Source organism: Trachemys scripta, chromosome 19 (assembly GCF_013100865.1).
Source record: "Trachemys scripta elegans isolate TJP31775 chromosome 19, CAS_Tse_1.0, whole genome shotgun sequence".
Taxonomy (NCBI): domain Eukaryota; kingdom Metazoa; phylum Chordata; order Testudines; family Emydidae; genus Trachemys; species Trachemys scripta.
The window spans coordinates 16609780-16629070 of NC_048316.1; the positions used below are offsets into that span (position 1 = coordinate 16609780).

At 47.5% G+C, this 19291-nt stretch overlaps 1 protein-coding gene and 1 non-coding gene across 4 annotated transcripts in view; one reads left to right on the forward strand and one right to left on the reverse strand.

Annotated features, from left to right (window-relative positions):
- On the reverse strand, window positions 1-109 carry LOC117868117. The gene has a single exon (XR_004643569.1). It is a non-coding gene; the product is annotated as a U6 spliceosomal RNA (small nuclear RNA).
- An 11355-nt stretch (window positions 110-11464) lies between these two features.
- RCC2 (regulator of chromosome condensation 2) overlaps window positions 11465-19291 on the forward strand; it is a 35877-nt gene continuing 28050 nt past the window's right edge. For 2 of the 3 annotated variants that reach the window (XM_034753035.1, XM_034753037.1), the window contains exons 1-3: window positions 11465-11622; window positions 11838-12039; window positions 12974-13308. In XM_034753035.1, coding sequence (XP_034608926.1) covers window positions 12982-13308 — 327 coding nt within the window. In that variant the 5' untranslated portion in view covers window positions 11465-11622; window positions 11838-12039; window positions 12974-12981. Of the gene's footprint in view, window positions 11623-11663; window positions 11685-11837; window positions 12040-12973; window positions 13309-19291 lie in introns of those variants that run through there. The other variant, XM_034753036.1, reaches the window with a different exon arrangement.

Consider the following 19291-nt stretch of genomic DNA (forward strand, 5'->3'; position numbering starts at 1 on the left):
CGCCTTATGGAATGCGCCATGAATTTGCGTGTCATCTTGACGCAGAGGCCATGCTAATCTTCTCTGTATCATTCCATTTTTAGTCTATGTGGTGCTGAAGGTTGAGCAGGAAGTTCCTCCAGGCCAGATCGTGGTCTTCCTAACGTGACCATGCAGAAGACACCCCCTCGCTCCTTTGCACCGACTAGTCATATTGTGTGCAGTGGGGAGAGGCAGTCTGAAAGACCGCTACTCCCATGGGGTGGAGAGTGGGTGAGCAGCGGCAAGGTGTGGGCAGCACGGCGGTGGTTTCACCAGTGCATGAGGGGAAGCCATCTGTGTCAAGTGTAGGGCTAGTGCAGATTATTTCCAGACCAGAGCAAGGCCAGCATCAGGTTGTGATTGTCTGGGTTAGGATCTGCTTCCCAGTTTGCTCCTAGGGCAGCACACCTATGCCCTGACTCTTGCTCAGGGTTTACGGCCAAATCCTCTTTGAGCAGTGTCTTGTTGAAATCACCAAAACCACTCAGCATGAGGATGGCAAAACTGAGCCCTGAGGGACAAATCTGAGGCCCGTGGATGCTTTGAATCCTTATCAGGAATGACAATATACAAAAATAGGAGAAAACACTTCAATCTCCCTGGCCACACAATAGCAGATGTAAAGGTGGCCATCCTGCCGCAACAAAAACTTCAGGATCAGACTTCAAAGAGAAACTGCTGAGCTTCAGTTCATTTGCAAATTTGACACCATCAGCTCAGGATTAAACAAAGACGGTGAATGGCTAGCCAACTACAGAAGGAGTTTCTCCTCCCTTGGTGTTCACACCTCAACTGCTAGAAGAGGGCCTCATCCTCCTTGATTGAACTAACCTCGTGATCTCTAGACTGGTTCTTGCCTGCATATTTATACCTGCCTCTGGAAATTTCCACTACATGCATCTGACGAAGTGGGTATTCACCCACGAAAGCTGTGCTCCAACATGTCTGTTAGTCTATAAGGTGCCACAGGATTCTTTGTCGCTTTTTACAGATCCAGACTAACACGGCTACCCCTCTGATACTTGAATCTCCAGGACATTTAAAGAAATTCCAAGAACAGAACATTTGACAGTTAATAGGACAAGGCCCTTAAGAAATTTATGAGTTTGAAAACTTGGAGGAATGTAGGGTTGCTAAGGTTGCTATAAGCTCGGTGTAGTGCTGTACAACCAGGGCCCTATAGTGCCACCTGCTGGCTAAGCATGGTGCTGCAGGCACTCTCTGCCTCAATTTCCTCCTCCCAGGTGGGTCCCACACAGTGGCTGGAGTTGGTGCTGTAGCGTAGCCCTCCAGCCAAGTCAATCATTAAAACTTAACCCCTTCCAGGATAACAAAAGTCCAAACAAACAACAAATTCTTTCACCCCACTTGGCTCCTCTTCAGCCCACCTTCCGGGCTCTCTTTACAATTCTCCATGCTGGGAGGAAACCCTGACTCCCAGGCAAATTCCTTGGTGTCCTTCCAGGGACACCTACTTCAGGGCCTTCCGTTACAGCCCACCCAGCGTGATCCCTGGTGTTCTTCCTCCCCTACACTGACTTCTCTGCACTCAGGGCCGGCTCCAGGCACCAGGCAACCAAGCACATGCTTGGGGCGGCACCTGGTAAGGGGCGGCCAATCTTGGGGTGGCGGGGGGCAGCGTGGCGCAACGCGGCATTCCGCGGGGGGTGCTCCGGCGGCGCGGCGCTCGGCGGGGGGGCAGCGCGGGGCGTGGCGCTCGGGGGGGGTGTTCCGGCGGCGCGGCCGCGCTTTTTTTTGCTGCTTGGGGCAGCAAAAAAGTTACAGCCGGCCCTGTCTGCCCTTCTATGAGGCCCAGGTGTTTATCAGGCTGTCACCTGACCCCAATTAGTTCAGCCCCCTTAGGCTGGAAGGCAGTTAATTAGGGCACAGGTGGGGCTGATTGAACCCAAGCCTCCTGGCCCTTAAAGGAGCAGGCCACCCCGTAACACCAGGATTTTAAATACCTTGTACTGAACATCTAATACAGGATTATTTGTATTTATTGTATTTTATTGTATTTAACAATAAAATCCATGATGCCATCGCTGGGAAATTCAAAGCATAAAAGCAGGGACCACTGTTTGCATAGTGTCTACAGGGAAGGAACATGTGTGCTCCAGTTGCCGGCTCTGCGCCAGCTAACCAGTACTCTGTTGGCCTAGGTTTCGATAAGGACGTCCATCACCATGGTATCTGTGCCTGTGCTGACCCTTATCGAGGATGGCGTTCTATAAATCAATCAGCTCTGTTAGAACAGAAAAAAACAAAATAAACGTTTTCGGGTTAAAAAGACCAGATCTGCAGCGTTTTATTTTCCAGCTTCCAGGAAAGGGTTTAAAAACCAATGGAAAGTAAGAAGAGGTATTTCCAAACCTGGCTGACAGTTGTTTCAGGTGAAATGGTGCTGAAATGTGAGTTGCAATTGTGCATCTGCTTTTTAGCTTTGCCAGTCTGCCTGCAGAAGAGCTCTGTGGAGCTCGGAAGCTTGTCTCTTTTCCCAACAGAAACTGGTTCAGTAAAAGATATATTGCCTTCCCCACCTTGTCTCTCTACATTGATGCTGCAGTTTCCCCTCTCTTAGCCAATCAGAGCTCAGGTCTGCTGTTCGGTTACTGAACCATAACTTTATCCTTATTTCTCCGTTATGCGGTTCTCTGCATTATGATTGGCCGAGGAGTTGGGCATTTCACAAAAATTGTACTTTTCTTTCACAATAACCATCCAACATGCAAATCCCAGTATGCTGGCTGGCTGAGGGCCATTATTACCCACTTGGAGAGCGGTGATTTGCATAAACTGGCATGCTTATTTGCATGGGTTGCAGAAGGCGCTGATTCTGTAAGGCACTTACGCATCTGCTTCGCTTTAATTTGTGAGTAGTCCCGTTGACCTCAATAAGACGATTCTTGAGAAATTCAGAACATAAAAGCAGTGACCACCGTTTGTGTAGGGCCTACAAAAACAAGCAAAAAACCAAAGCCAGATGAGTGCCAGTGGCTGGGGTTGCATCAGCCGCAGCAATGAACTGAAAAACTGTCTACCTAGGATTCTATAAGGTCATCCATGTCCACTGGATAAGGGCCAAAAGAAGTTCCTAAGTAATACAGCCAAGTGAGTTTTATAAGGGCTTGATCCGGTATCCAATAAAGGCATTGACAAACCGCCCACAGATAGATAGATTAGAGCTTCAGAATAGTTCTTTCTCAATAACCACAAAGAGGTTATGCAAATTCCTTCTCCCCGATTGGCTACTACCCTCATAACTCCCCCCCCCCCGCCATCCCACCACATCCCTGCTATAATGTAGAATGTTATTGTTTAAAATGTATTTATTCGTGGAGGGAGGAAAGGGAACTAACTCTCCTCAAAAGTCCAGGAGCAACGTGGCAGAGACACTGCAAAGCATGGGGATAGGTGGGAAGCGACAAGGGGGGGAGGAGTGGGAGGATGAGGGGCCTGTTTCTATGGGTCTGCTGCAGGCGTCTGCATCACCCCCCGTGTAGCCAGGTTAGCATGGGCAGTGGTTCAGGCTAGCTGCCCAGGTATATACGTAGGAGGCCTGGAAAGGGGTTGTATGCAGTGATTAGCCTGAGCCGCCTCCCATGCTAACCTGGCTACATGGCTATTTTTAGCTCATTGGCTTGAGCAGAGCTAGTGTGTACCCACACTGGAATGCACACTCCCGGCTACAGTGTAGACATACCCACTGTGACAGATACGGCAATTTCCTCCAGTATAGATGGAGGACCTTTTTGTATTAAGGTCAGTGGTTTTCAATCAACCTTTTTCCATTTGCAGACCCCTACAAACTTTTGAATGGCGGTGCAGACCCCTTTGGAAATCTTAGACATAGTCTGTGGCCCCCTGATTGAAAACCACTGATGTAAGGTGATGTATTATTGTGGGCAGGGATTGTATATTACCTTTCTAGGGGGAGAAATGTGACAGATTTAAGACCTCAGAGTTCAAAAGACTATACTGAAAATGTGCCAGACAAATATGGACTTTGGGGAGAAAACGTGCTAATGGATTTCCTGGGGAATTCCTAGGGAGAAGTTAATGCAAATTCCCCAACGCCAGTTATGCAAAAAAACCAAACCCACAGCCCTTTGAAGCTATGCCCTGAGGAGAGGATCATTGCCTGCTGATTACCTCTTACACAAGGCTGAGATCAAAGGCCAGAAATGACTGATCTGCCCAGTCCTTGTTCTGATTCTGAATCTAACATGGATGAACTTATAACCATGAGGAAAACCCAATGGTGAGTTTTGAAGAATTAAAACCTACCAGAGCCTTAGGCTGGAGTTGCAGGGTGACTCTGGTAAGCTTTTTAGCATACATGTAGGTTCTTTAATTGTTTTAATATGTTTTCTCTGTAATGCTTTTACTTTAAGAATGAATGTGCTTGCTTAGAAGGAGGTGGAGGGTAACTTATAACTGCGGGCGATCCACTGGTCACAGCCCTTGAAGAGAAATCAAAGTATAGGCGCTGGCCTTTTAGGCAGTCTGGCTTGCTGGGGATATCACAGTGTAGGCAGAGTTCTGTGCAGCCTTCAAATCCACAGTCAGGAGCGTGTGAGACGTGGGTTTCCCCCCAAGAGAAGCGACGGCTGAAGAGATGGAGCCTAAAGTGGGTGCCCTCGGTGGAACCGTGGAGCGGGACTACAGCTGCAGCTGCTCTGAACTCTGACGCCCGTCAGGAGTAAGAATAGTTTAGTGGTTAGGGTGCCCTGCTCTACCACATATTTGTTGTGTGAGGTTGTGCAAGGCACCTGGTCACTCTGGGCCCCAGTTCCCTATCTGAGCAATGGGGATAATAGCACTGCCCTGCCTCACAGGGAAATGTGAGGAGAAATCCACTGATGATTGAGAGGTTCTCGGGTAATCTAGTGAGGACGGCTGTATGAGCACCTAGAATAGTGAAAAGAAGAACAGGAGTACTTGTGGCACCTTAGAGACTAACAAATTTATTAGAGCATAAGCTTTCGTGGACTACAGCCCACTTCTTCGGAAGGTGATTTGGGTACCGATATCTCCTTAGGCTGCTTTGCAAATCCCATCCTACAAGCAGCGCCACTGGCAAGTCTCAAGTTACTTTTATTATTTGTAACCTGGTAGTTATTAAGCTCTATGGGCCAGGCCCCCGTTGTGTTCGGTGCTGTACAAACCGATCATAAAGATGGTCCCTTCTCCAAAGAGCTTGTCACCTTCTCCCCATCCCTTTCCTTTTCCAAATTATAAGCACAACGAAAAATAGGTTCTAATGAAAACCCTGAGCTATCCTTCGCCATGACAGAAGCCGGGAACACAGAACTTTGGGCGTCCTGTTTCAGGTGAAACCCTGATTTTACTGGTAAACGGTCCTTTGAATATGGGCAACGATCCACCTGTTTCTTACTGAGCGGCAAAAGGATCAAGACCAGGCAGAGAAAAAACACAAAACCCAAAGCAATGTATTACCGGCACTCCAAAGAAATCCAGAAAAAAGGGCAGATATAAACCAACTCCATTGAAATCAATGGAGCTACAGCGAGCAGCTGAGGATCTGGTCCCAAATTCCTACTGATTTATGTGTTTAGTTCCTGGGGGAAAGGATTATTGTTTGTTCTTTGTATTGTGGTAGCACCTCAGAGCCCCAGTCATGAACCGAGGCCCCATGGTGGTAGGTGTTGTACAAACCCAGAACATAAAGATGGTCCCTGCCAAGGATAGCGGTGATTTAATCATGACAATAAAACAGCATCCCAGGAGGCCTTTCTGAGAGAGCCACAGAATGACAAGTGAAAAATGAATTGGCCTCCACCACTATTATGGAGCAATCCTACCTGTGTAGATTCTGACCCGTCCATCTGATTGGAGTTGCATATTAGGAACAAAGCAGCTGCCTCATGGATAAAAGGCGTAATTCCCTGCATGTTTCTGTTAGGGAACTCATATTTCTTCTGTCCTTCTTCTCCTCCTCCTTCTTCTTCTTTTCATAATTATCCTCATCCTCATTGTATTGCCTACAAGCCCTAATCATGCACCTGGATTAAACAAACACAGACAGTCTGTGCCCCAGAGAGGTTGTGGTCTAGCAGCATAATGCAGTATTGTGGCACACCTAACTGATGACTGTCCACACCCACTTCTATCGGAGAAGTCTCTGTAAGCACAGCCACAGGCCTTCTGAGATTAAATGACAATGCATATGATGGAGGCATGCAATAGCATAACTACTGCGGGGAGTTAACAGGCAGGGCAAGTTCTTCACTCTCCAAATTACTTTCCCAGGGCAGCCCAACCGCAGGAAAAACCAGTTTCTGGAAATCCACACCTTAGCATCATATGATTCTGGCGTCTAGTTGCATCAGCGCTCGCGACACACAAGGGGAAAAAGCCTTCATTTTCCAGCCCACAGCCCAGACACCACCAGGTTTGCCACATGGCCACATTGTAAAGGGGGAAACACTTCTCTAGTAGAGACCAATTGCAGTGTGCCATTTTCCTAAGGAAACCTAATGGCAATTATGTGGTAGAATGAATTCCTTGATAGCAATCTTGCTTGTGCTTGGCATCGAAGCATGAGATATCATACGGATGTTCACAATAAATTATCATAATAAATGAAACTACAGTGCTGGGTGCCATTACATATCTGATAGTTAGATAGATAGATAGATCTTCGCACTTCTCTAGCTCCTGTCATTCAAGGATTTCAAAGCACTTTACAAACATTAATGAATGAACTTCATAAGTCCCCACTGAGCATTGTACAGCATTATACAGTTGCGAAAACTGAGGGCAGAGAGGTGAAATATACTTGACCGAGGTCCCCATTGGGCGTGTAGCAGAGACAGACATGCAACCAGTTCTGATTGCTACCCCTGGGCTTTAACCACAAGATCATGCTCTTCTGTATAAGCGAGACAAACGCAAAAGGACTCCAGGTGAGTCCCAAATGATCCATATTCTTATCTAAACCTTAGCACAACCTTCAGATCTGGCTTGTCAGTCCCTAATTTGAACCCCTTTCTGTGCCTTTTCTGCCACCTTATACATGTTGCTGACATTTTTAGATTAAAATAAAAAAGGGTCTCAAGAGACAGTTGGTGACCCTTAGTCCGTGACTGGCGTCCTTATAGACTGTAGCCATCTGCCTAATTGTCTTGGGTTCCTATCGCTGGTCTATTGGGGGAACCAAACAAAAGTAAAACCCTCGCACTTCCCCAACCAAATCTAACAATAATACTCAGAGGGATGCAGCATGATATGGTGGACAGAGTACGGAATTGGGACTCAGGAGACCCGGTAGGTATGTATTATTCTGCCCATTTTACAGAGTGGGAAACTAAGTCAGATTAATAGTCAAATTCTGCTTTACACTAGTGTAAATCAACAGCAACTCATCTGAAGTCAACAGACTTACCCCAGGCTTGCACTAGTGAATCTGGTCCTAAGTGATTTGCTCAAGGTCATAGAGTGAATCAGTGGCAGAGCCAGAAATGGGAGTCAGGGATTCCTAGCCCATTAAAGATGAGCTGTAGCCACTTCCATTAAGCTAATTGGGATTTTTTTTTACATCAAATCTTTTAGTGCAGTTCCTGAGTGAACATCCCCTGTACCAGCTCCAAAGGAATGGGATTAAACTGGTGAATTATAGTTCTGTATTCTGCCTTCTGACCATTAAACCTCCAGAACTGGGAAGAATAAAATGTAAAGAGGGAGTGTTTTTCCAGTATTTAGAGCAAAGGCTTGGGAGATGAAATAGTCCTGTGTTCTCTTCCCTAATGTGACCCTGTTTGATCATAGATAGGGCCCTACCAAATTCACAGCCATGAAAAAGGTGTCACAGACTTTGAAATCTGGTCTGCCCCCATGAAATCTGGTCTTTTGTGTGCTTTTACCCTATACTACACTGATTTCATGGGGAGACCAGAGTTTCTCAAATTGGGGATCCTGCCCCAAAAGAGAGTTGCAGGGGGGGGTCACAAGGTTATTGTAGGGGGGATCGTGGTATTGCCACTCTTACTTCTGCACTGCCTTGAGAGCTGGGCGGCCGGAAAGTGGCAGCTGTTGGCCAGGTGCCCAGCTCTGAAGGCAGCGCCCCGCCAGCAGCCGTGCAGAAGTAAGGGTGGCAATATCATACGATACCACTCTTACTTCTGCGCTGCTGCCTTCAGAGCTGGGCGGCTAGAGAGTGGCAGCTGCTGACTGATGGCCCAGCTCTGCAGGTACCACAATCCCCCCTACAATAACCTTGCGATCCCCCCAGAACTCCTTTTTGGGTCAGGACCCCTCCAATTACAACACGGTGAAATTTCCGATTTAAATAGCTGAGATCATGAAATTTCCTATTTTTTAAATCCTATGACCATGAACTTGACCAAAATGGACCACGAATTTGGTAGGGCCCTAATCATAGACAACGCATCTAGATACTGAGTCCGAGAGAAGCGAGCTTGAGAAATTTTTCTTGGAAATAAGACACGAAACCAATTTGATGAGCTATTATTTTTTCAGTCATCCCTAAATGTGCTTCAGAGAAAACACTATCGGGATCTGACTTTTTAATTTAGTTTTAATTTCTTATTTACATGGTGATACAATGCAATGTGTCCTAGGCATTAACTCTAGAGGCTTAATTTTGCTGTCAGGTTTCACCAGTGGAAATCTAGAGTAAATCCAGTGATTTAAGCACAGTTTGTCCAGTGAGGTAAAGGAGACTGCAAAATGGCCCTCTGTGTTATGCACTTACCATAAGTCTCCAGTCACACTGGGCCAGAACAAAGCCTTTAAGTAATTAAACAAGCCAAGACAGCTCTAGCAATAAAAAGGGCAGCTACTAATTATTTGGAGCATAAGGGTGGGATCAGAAGGGCCTCAGAGACATTCTTATGGGATAGGATTGCATTTTATTCCTGCCCTGCCACACTACAAAGGCACCCTCCAATCCACTACAGCGTCCTCTCTGCTCTTCACTCTTAATTGGCAACTCTGGGCACGGTACATAAAGGAAATGGTAAAGCCAACAAAGGGAGGATAACAATCACTGAAGTTATTATTTCTTCGCAAAGGCTCTGACCTTTTAAAATCAGGACACAGCACTGTTCCTCCGCTCAAATTTCTTCTTCTCCTCATTTTAAACTAACCCACTGGAAGAGCAAATACAAAGAAGATGCCCTTATCATATACATTGGAAAGCATTTGTTATGTTTCCAGCCATTTCATCTTCTCAGGTGTCCTAAAATAAGTAGGGAATATGGTTTTGATGGGAGGCCTCCCTGAAAATTCCATGTGCCTCAGGAAGTGATAGCGGAGTGGGGATTCAGTGATTCTTTCTTTCCTCTAAACCAGTAATGTGCCACTTTACGATCCATACTGGGACCAGTAGAGGCAGCCTTCTGGGTGATATGTAAAATCAGATCCTGACCATTGACGATTCAATGGCACTTTTTTACAGGGTAAAGGTGTTAACACTAATGCCCTAATGTATTCCAGTTTGGATAATTATATTTTCTCTAGCTGAATTCCATGCTGTGCCAGTCAGGGTCCAGACACCCCAAGGGAAAGACAGGGGGAGTCTAGACCCGAAAGAGTAAGTAAGTGAATCAGCTGGTTGTATACAAAGTTATTGTGTATAAAATATGTAGAGTGAGGTCTTTTATGAAAGCTTGTAATGTTCTGAACTTGATGGTCATTATGAGATATGTATAAAGACTGTGGTTATGAATGTATTTATGTATATAAAATACCATGCTCATGACTGGTACTACAATTTCAAATACACCTCACAGCAGAGAGGAGCTTCTTCCAAAACGCGATACAAGTAACGATCCACGGTTCAATGCAGGAAAAGACAAATAATGGACCATTACAGCTAATATTGACCAGGTGAATGGTCTTGTATTTAAGGCCCTGGACTGAGACTCAAGAGACCTGGGTTCAGCTCCTGGATCCACCAGAGCCTTCCTGTCTGACTCTGGGCAACTCATTTAATCTCTCTCTGCCTCAGTCCCCAATCTGTAGAATGGGGATATTATTTCCTTTAGATCTATCCCATACAGGGGGTGATCCTGCAAACGGCTGAGCATTCTGGCCCCAATCCAGCAAAGCACTTAAGCATGTGCTTAACTTTATGCACAGCAATAGTCTCGGGGAAAGAGATTGCAGGATTGAAAACTCTTCAGGTGAGGGACTCTCTCTCACTGTATGTCTGCAAGCTTGAAAACTTGTCTCTCTCTCCAACAGAAGCTGGTCCAATAAAAGATATCACCTCACCCACCTTGTCTCTCTAATACCCTGGGACCAACATGGCTACAACAACACTGAACATAAGAACAGCCAGACTGGGTCAGACCAAGGGTCCATCTAGCCCAGTATCCTGTCTCCCAACAGTGACCAATCCCAGGTGCTTCAGAGGGAATGAACAGAACAGAGGGCAATCCTCAAGTAATCAATCCCCTGTCGTCCACTCCCAGATTATGGCAGTCAAAGGTTAGGGACATCCAGAGCATGGGGTTGCGTCCCTGACCATTTTGGCTAATAGCCGTTGATGGACCTATTCTCCATGAATATATCTAGTTCTTTTTTTAACCCAGTTATAGTTTTGTCCTTCACAACATCCCCTGGCAACAAGTTCCACAGGTTGACTGTGTGTTGTGTGAAATACTTCCTTTTGTTTGTTTTAAACCAGCTGCCTAGTCATTTCATTGGGTGACCCCTGGTTCTTGTGTTATGTGAAGAAGTAAATAACACTGCCTTATTCACTTCCTCCACATCATTCATGATTTTACAGCCCTCTATCATATCCCCCCTTAATCGTCTCTTTTCCAAGCTGAACAGTCCCAGTCTTTCAAATCTCTCCTCTAATAAGAAAGCTGTTCCATACCCTTAATCATTTTTGTTGCCCTTCTCAGCCACCTTTGCCAATTCGAATATATCTTTGTTTGAGATGGGGCGACCAGAACTGCCCGCAATATTCAAGGTGTGAGTGTCCCATGGATTTATATAGTGGCATTAGGATATTTTTCTGTTTCATTATCTACCCTTTTCCTAATGGTTCCTAACATGCCGCTGGCTTTTTTGATTGTGGCTTCACATTGAGCAGATGTTTTCAGAGAATTATCCACGATGCATATATGTATCTATAGCCCCTATTAGCAGAACAGGGCTCTAATTTCAGTTTGGGTCCATTGACAGGACTGGAATACAAATAAATAATAATAAACGAATACCAAGACGTAACAAATAGGCAGTTTTGCCATTAGCCTTAATTCATGCAGGAGGATTTCAGTGTAGCATTGTAGCCAGGGGAAGAACTGCTCCCCCCCCCATATTAATTGCATTAACCCCCCCCCCAGTCATCCTGTCCTAAAGATGGAGCTGTTCTCAAAGCTGGACTTTGCCTGCCTCCTTCTTTCACAGCTCTTTCCTTTTTCTTGTGCATACATGTGTTTCTGTTTTGTATTGTAGCCTGGCGGCTCATATTTACATTTTAAGTGCATCTGGTGGGTGGGCGCTAGGGGGAAAAAACCCTTTTCTTTAACAGGAAACAAAACAAAATTAATTAAGGCCTTTGAATTCTTTCTTTCTTTTTGTTGCACTCTTCATCCAAACCAGGTAGAGTTTTCAAATTCGATTCTGATCTCTTTGGGAGGAGAAGAAAGTTGGTTTTTTTAAAGGTAGTGTGTGTGTGGGGGGGAGCGGATAAAAAAAAAAAACTAAGAGGAGGGGGGTTGGGGTTGAATGAATAAAAAAAGGGAAGGAAGGCGGATCCACGTGGTTTAATCGGAGACAGACAGAGATCCCATTGTTCAAATTTTTTTTTTTTAAAGGCAGAGCAAAAGAAAAAGGGACGCTGGAGGAAAATCTAGAAGAGGAGAGCTGGAAAAAATTCCTAACCTGAATCCGAAATAAACCGGCAGAGCTACACGGGCAAAAAATCAAAATCAAAAACTGCTGGAAAGAGTTGGAGAACATTAAAGTTTTTTTCTTCTTGATTTGGAACAACAACAACAAATCCAACTCCCCGAACAGGTGTTTATGGATTTTATTTTTTGGGGGGGGGGCGCATCTTTTTGATTCTTTTCTTGAAAAGGCCTGGGAACGGATCCGGCTACTAGAAGATCAAGCTCTGAAACCTCTAGGATGGAGACATGAATTAGATTTTTGTGTCATTTCTGAGCGGGGGGAGGAAGGAGGGAGAGAGATAATTGAGTTTAATTTTTTTTAAATGAGGGGGAGGGGAGTTCAAAGACAAAAGCAGCAGCAGGTGAGAGGAAATTCCCCCCCCCACACACACACTTTGCGGGTGCCTCGAGGGGAGAGACAAAGTGGGGGTAAATTGTACTTTTAATAGACTTTAAAGCGCTTTGTAAGTATCCTAGTGATTCCGGCCGAGGGTCGATAACTCTCACCTATAATTTTTGGAACCGGCTTGGCTATGGGGGGGTTGTTTGCCAAGGTGTAAAACTATCGCTGGAGCTCATCACCCCTTTCTGGGGGTAGATGTAATGCCCTGATCTTTTCTAGATTGTACATTTTAAGTGGGGGAGAGGGGGTATTTTTCTCCCCCATTACATCTTGTCTGTGGGCCAGGTTGAATGCTGTCGGGGGGAGGGGAAGCAGAGACACATTTACCCCCTAAACTTTGGCAGGGGTGAGCCATTTCCATGCACATTTTTGTTTTCAAGGTGGCAAATTTTAATCCATCCGGGGGGGGGGGAAGGATTTTTCGGTGCGATTTTAGTGCATGGGGGGGGCAGTTTCTCTGCACGAGGCGTGGGGGGCTTGTTAGGGGTTTTGCTGTTGCTCGCTGGTGCATTTCAGGGCTGTATGCCCCCGGGGGCTGCCCCCCACTTTCCCGGCAGGCTGGAGCTCCGCCGCCCCGGGGACCCTGCCGCTGGGGTGGGGCCCGGCGGGCCGGATCGGGGCCCATGAGCGCGGTGTGTGTTTGTCCCTCTCTGCCCAGCCGGCGACATGCCCCGGAGGAAGGCGGCGGCGGGGCCCGGGTGGGAGGCCAGCTCCGGCAACGGGACGGCCCGCGCGGCCGGCAGGAAGCGGCCGGGCCCCGGGCCGAGGAAGCGGGGCCGGCCCGAGCGCGGGGCCGGCGGCGGCGAGGGCAGCAGCAGCGGCGGCGGCGGCGGCAGCAGCGATGAGGACGGGCCCCGGGAGCTGCTGCTGGCGGCGGCCGAGCTGGACGGGACCCCCGGCGGCAAGAGGGCGGCCAGGCCCGGGCCGGGCGGCGGCCGAGCGGGAGGCCAGGCCGTGATCATCAGCGAGCCCGAGCACAGCAAGGAGCGGATCGTGAGAGACGGGCCCCGGGGGGTGGGGGGCACCGGCCCCATAGGGCAAAGCCTGGGAGTCCCGGCCCCATAGGTCAAGGCCCCGGGGTGAGGGAGGGGAGCCCCCTCCTCGCCCCATAGGGCAAAGCCTGGGAGCCCCCTCCTCGCCCCATAGGTCAAGGCCCCCGGGGTGAGTGATGGGAGCCCCCACTGCCCCATAGGTCAAGGCCTAGAGGCCCACCCCATATAGGTCAAGGCCCCCGGGGTGAGTGATGGGAGCCCCCACTGCCCCATAGGTCAAGGCCTAGAGGCCCACCCCATATAGGTCAAGGCCCAGGGGTGAGGGATGGGAGCCCCCTCCTCGCCCCATAGGGTAAGGCCTTGGAGCCCCCTCCTCGCCCCATAGGGCAAGGCCCCGGGGTGAGGGATGGGAGCCCCCACTGCCCCATAGGTCAAGGCCTAGAGGCCCACCCCATATAGGTCAAAGCCTAGCGGTGTGGAAGGGGAGCCCCCTGGCCCCATAGGTCAAGGCCTAGAGGCCCACCCCATATAGGTCAAAGCCCGGGGTGAGGGATGGGAGCCACCCCCGCCCCCCCCAGTAACGAGGGGGAAAAGAGATGACAAATAGTCCTCATCTTTCTAACGGGGGGGTATAGTTGGGGCTAGGTGGACCCCTTACCTGTCCCCACCCTAGGGTAACCAGATAGCAAATGTGAAAAACCGGGACCAGGGGCGGGGGGAGGTATAGGCACCCATATAAGAAAAAGCCCCAAATATTGGGGCTCTCCCTATAAAATTGGGACATCTGGTTATTCTACCCCACCCTCAAAACCAAGTGTGGGCAGTATGTCCCCCTTTCCCTGTGAGCTGCTGCGGGATAAACCCCTCTTGTCATTCCCCTCTTAGTTTTTTGTGAAGGGGAAATATTATAAATAGTGGCTTTTCTTAAAATTGACCCAGCTAGGGTTGGGGGGAGGGGGGTATGTGATTATTTAATGCTTTTTAAAAAAAATAACGATCCATAGGTTAAATCCATTTAATCACATCAGCTGAAGATTTCCTCCAACCCAGTCCCTTTAACCCACAACAAAAGCCTTTTTAACTATCTCCTCCTTGCAGTTACTCTTGATATTTATCAAACATGTTCTCTCCCTCTTGGTTTGATTTTCTCCCCCCACCTCCCCCCATGGGGAATTTTAGCCCCTGTGTTGTAAGCACCCACCTTCCCACCTCATGTGGGTCAGTCCAGGGGTTGGCACTCTTGCTGAGAATGTAGGGGTACTTGCATTTTGGATGGGGTAACTTGCAGAGAGAATTTGAATGATGTGGGGAAGCTGTGTATCTCTTGCAAGCACACAAGCAAATTCCTCTCTTTCCCAAAGGTGGAGGAGAGACCAAGCCAACCTGCCTTTGAACATGAGCCCCTCCCTTGTTATGGCTACTTTGGATTTGAGGACAGAAGTTCAAACCTGTCCTGAAAATTAATCCCCCATTAGTGACCTAGATTAGGCCCCTTCTTGACTCAAATGAGCTCACCTTTTTTGGAGGTGTGGGGGCCTTCTCTCTCCTAAAAGAAAAGTGGGGAGAGAGGGGAATTCATGCACTGCGAAAAAAGCTGGCTGGGATCTTTTGAGCACCCAGGTTTTGCTTGGTTCCTTCTTTATTTGGGGAAAGGGAAGTCCTTTTTGGGTGGAAGGGAGGGAAGTCTGGATATTCCCCAGACCAACAGAAGAAAAATGGGTCTCTCAAATGTTCTATAGGAAGGATTTCAATGTCAAACTTACCTTGGTCACTAACAGAACTCTTCCCCCTAAACCCCCAGCCCTTTAGTTTTACTATCATGTGAGTGAATGTGCTTTGCTGGGAAGTGGGGTATGTGATCCGTTTATTACATGTGCAGGCAGACATTGATGTTAGAGAGGAAGAGGCTCTGCTCTTATCACGAAAGAGGAATCATGATCTTTATTTGAAAGACCGTCCCTCTCTGGTTGGGATGCCATTAGAGGAGCCCCGCTTCCTGAAAGAAATGTACTGGCATTGTAAGCGGGGAGCTTCCCCCGAATTCTTCAGCTAGAGAGAAAACATAATGCTACACTTATTTCCAGTGCTGTAGCCTTGTTGGTCCCAGGGTGTGAGACAAGGTGGGGTGAGGTAATATCTGTTATTGGACCACCTTCAGTGGGTGAAAAAGCCAAGCTTTGGAGCCCCATAGACGGATGGAGCTGGAAGGCTTGTCTCTTTTACCCACAAGCTGATCCAGTAACAGATGGGTAATAGGGAAGATCATGCCCATGCTCCCTGTCTGGTATTGGCCTTGCTCTCTGTCTGGGAAGTGTGTGGGGTAAGGTGCTGCATTAGGGGATGTTATTACAGGGCAAGGGGATTATTTGTTTGGAGAGAAACACTGTTAAGCGTTTTGAGGTTCCCGCCTTGTCTCTGGCAGTGGCAAATTAATCGGGGGGGTGGGGGAAGGAGAGGAGGCAGGCAGTGCACATGCCCAGTTGCTCCCAACCCTTTTTTCTTTTCCTCCCATCTCCCCAGGACGTGGGGGAAGCCCTGCTACTGTAGCAGGGGTCGGGCAGGCACTGCGCATGTGTGTGTTCGTGGTGTTTCCCCTCCCCAGGATGCAAGGGAAGCCCAACTCCCTTGTAAAGGCAGAAGCAGGAGAGAGGTTGTTGCGCATGCCCAGTGTGTTCTCTCCCTTCCCCCTCCTGCCTCACCAGCAGGTGGGGAAGCCCTGCTTGTATAATGGGACAGAGGCAGCAGAGAACTTGATTAGCATTGTTGCCAGCCACACTTCTTTTTTTTCTTTTGTCTGGGGCCGACCTGTTTGCAAAGAGAGAGGCAGGGAGCTGGAAAGTGCACAGAGCTGTTGTGGATCCCTAATTAAAATGGTCTGACTAATTAGAAAACTCCTGACTTTTGCAACCCCCCAAGCATCTGGAATAAGCTGAGCTGTTCTGCTGAAGCAAGCACTGATCTTAAGAAACATTTGTAATCGTCGCTCGCAAGAAACAGCATGTGAAAAACCACTGAAGTCATGACTCCTCCATGCTGCGTGGATTAGGCTGAGTGGCCTGTGTTATAGTGATCAGTTTTATAGAGCAGAATAAATAAGATGCAGTCCCTTTCCCCAAGAGTTTACAATCTAAGCTCTGGATTTTACCATCTGAACCATGCGGGTGGACCCTTGTGCCCACGTGCAGCTCCATTGAAGGCTGTGAGCATAAGAATCCACCTGTGCTGACCCAGATGCATGACTGAGACTTAAGGTTAAAAAAAAAAAAAAAAGAGCGAGAAAGACAAGGGGAAAGGGGATTGGCGCAACAAAATGGAGAGTAATTTGAATAATGTTAATGTGGTTACTTAGGCTTGTTATGAAAGCATCTTGGCAGCTAGTGTTTTAGTTACTGTACATTTTTGTTTGCAGTTATGAGCAGAATCTTCCTTACCCCTGGGATCTTGATGAAACAGCATGTCTCCCATGAGGCTGTTCAGTAAGCAAAACCTTAAAACACATGACTGACTTGTTACCATTGCTTCTGCAGCTGTGTTTAGCATCTTCATGATGTTGAATTTTCATTTTTATGGGGGGCGGGGAAGGGCCCCATGTTCTGGACTGACATCTGTGCAGGTGGCTGGTGCCAGCTACAATGTTAAAGACGTTGGTAATAGCAGAAGTGTCGGAGACGCCATGAACAGTCGGTCTGGGTTTTGTTTGCTTCCCTTCGACTGACCAGTTAAGCGTGGAAGTGTTTAAAGTATTTGTTGGTCTAGTAGATTTTCTCCTCGTAGAACAGAAGCCCAGTGCCAGACTGAAAGATTAGTACAGTGCAGACTATTTTAAACCTCCGAAGACCACCCAGGACAAAACTTCAGAAGAATATTCAAAACTGCCTCTAGTCTAAGCCTTTGGGTTGTCGTGAGGCATCTGTTTGAACTTCCAAACATGCAGGAAACCTGGGGCCTTGGACCTGCAGGTGCTCAGCGTCTCTGAAAATTTGGCCTAAAGTCTCCACAGATGCCATGATGCAAAGGCCAAACTTGGCCATTGAGGCTTTGATTTTCCCAGTGGTAATCCTGCTCTAACTTGTGGATAAAGCCAGCTTTCGGTGTTTGACTTGTGGGGAAGGGAGTAAGCAACGGGGAATGGTTTTACTTAAAACCAAGCTATGGAAAATGTTTTGCTCATTCCTTTTGAAGTAGAAGTTGCTTCTGCATTGTCAGGGCTTGGCGACTTCTTGTCTTGTATGTTAGGAGCCTTGGGAAGGGAGGGACCCATGCTACAAACACCTTCAGCCTGCTTTTCCAATGAGGTCTAAGCTTTGCTGTTGCACGCACGTGTAAGTCTGTGATCTTTGCCTGAGTTTATGGAATGTGTTGTAACAGTCCCTTTGCTCTGATCAAGCAAGTGATGTTAGTCATTTAGTGGGGATGCAAGCTCAATGCTGCGGTGAGATCACACAGCGCTGTAGTGTAACTTGTGCATTCAGGGGGTTCGTGAACTCTGGGATGAATCCACAACATAAGCCAGATTTATTTACTTGCCCTGTTTTGTAGCTGATTGCGATAATACACTCGCTAATGGACAAGCACCTTTAACACCCTTTCCTTGTCTAAAAGATGCAGCCTCTCAAGTGAGTCTGTTAAAAGGTTGAACATCAACCTTTCAAACATCTTTTTTTCCCTTAAGATACAATTCCAAAGTAATTTTACCCTGGAAATCCCATTTTGCTGATTTGAAGAAGGCTCCGTATTTCCCCCTCCTCCATCACATCCGTCTTAGCACAAATTACGTGACTAGGATCTAAGTAGGCAGCAAAGATCCAAAGAGTGGGCTTAGGTTAGCGTACAGGGAAGACTTCTTTTATTGCTAAGTAAATCTTTGGTATGGTCTTTTAACCTGGACAATACTGAACGTTCTGGGCTTGGCAGCTTCCCTCCAGGGAAATTTGACTCCACTTCCGATGGATCGAATAGCCTTAGCTTATTTTTGCAGCATTGATGTATTCTTCCCATAGCCATTGTACGGCATCTTGTCATCGTGCCTGTCCTCGCAAAAGAAAAAAAAAAATCCAGACCAAATATTATTAATCCGAACTTTATTAATCAAGATGACAGCAACAAGACGAAAGTCAAGGAAAGTGTGGGCCCCTTACTGAATGAGAGAGGCAACCTAGTGACAGAGGATGTGGAAAAAAGCTAATGTACTCAATGCTTTTTTTTGCCTCTGTCTTCACAAACAAGGTCAGCTCCCAGACTGCTGGACTGGGCAGCACAGTATGGGGAGAAGGTGACCAGCTCTCCATGGAGAAAGAAGTGGTTTGGGACTATTTAGAAAAACTGGATGAGCACAAATCCATGGGGCCGGATGCGCTGCATCTGAGGGTGCTAAAGGAGTTGGCGGATGTGATTGCAGAGCCATTGGCCATCCTCTTTAAAAACTCATGGCGATCAGGGGAGGTCCTGGATGACTGGAAAAAGGCTAATGTAGTGTCCATCTTTAAAAAGGGGAAGGAGGAGGATCCGGGGAACTACAGGCCAGTCAGCCTCACCTCAGTCCCTGGAAAAATCATGGAGCAGGTCCTCCAGGAATCAATTATGAAGCACTTAGAGGAGAGGAAAGTGATCAGGAACAGTCAGCATGGATTCAGCAAGAGCAAGTCATGCCTGACTAACCTAATTGCCTTCTCATCAGTTATGATGAGATAACTGGCTCTGTGGATGAGGGGAAAGCAGTGGATGTGTTATTCCTTGACTTCAGCAAAGCTTTTGATACGGTCTCCCACAGTATTCTTGCCAGCAAGTTAAAGAAGTATGGGCTGGATGAATGGACTGTAAGGTGGATAGAAAGCTGGCTAGATCGTCGAGCTCAACAGGTAGTGATCAATGACTCCATGTCTAGTTGGCAGCTGGTTTCAAGCGGAGTGCCCCAAGGGTCGGTCCTGGGGTCAGTTTTGTTTAATATCTTTATTAATGACCTGGAGGATGGTGTCGACTGCATT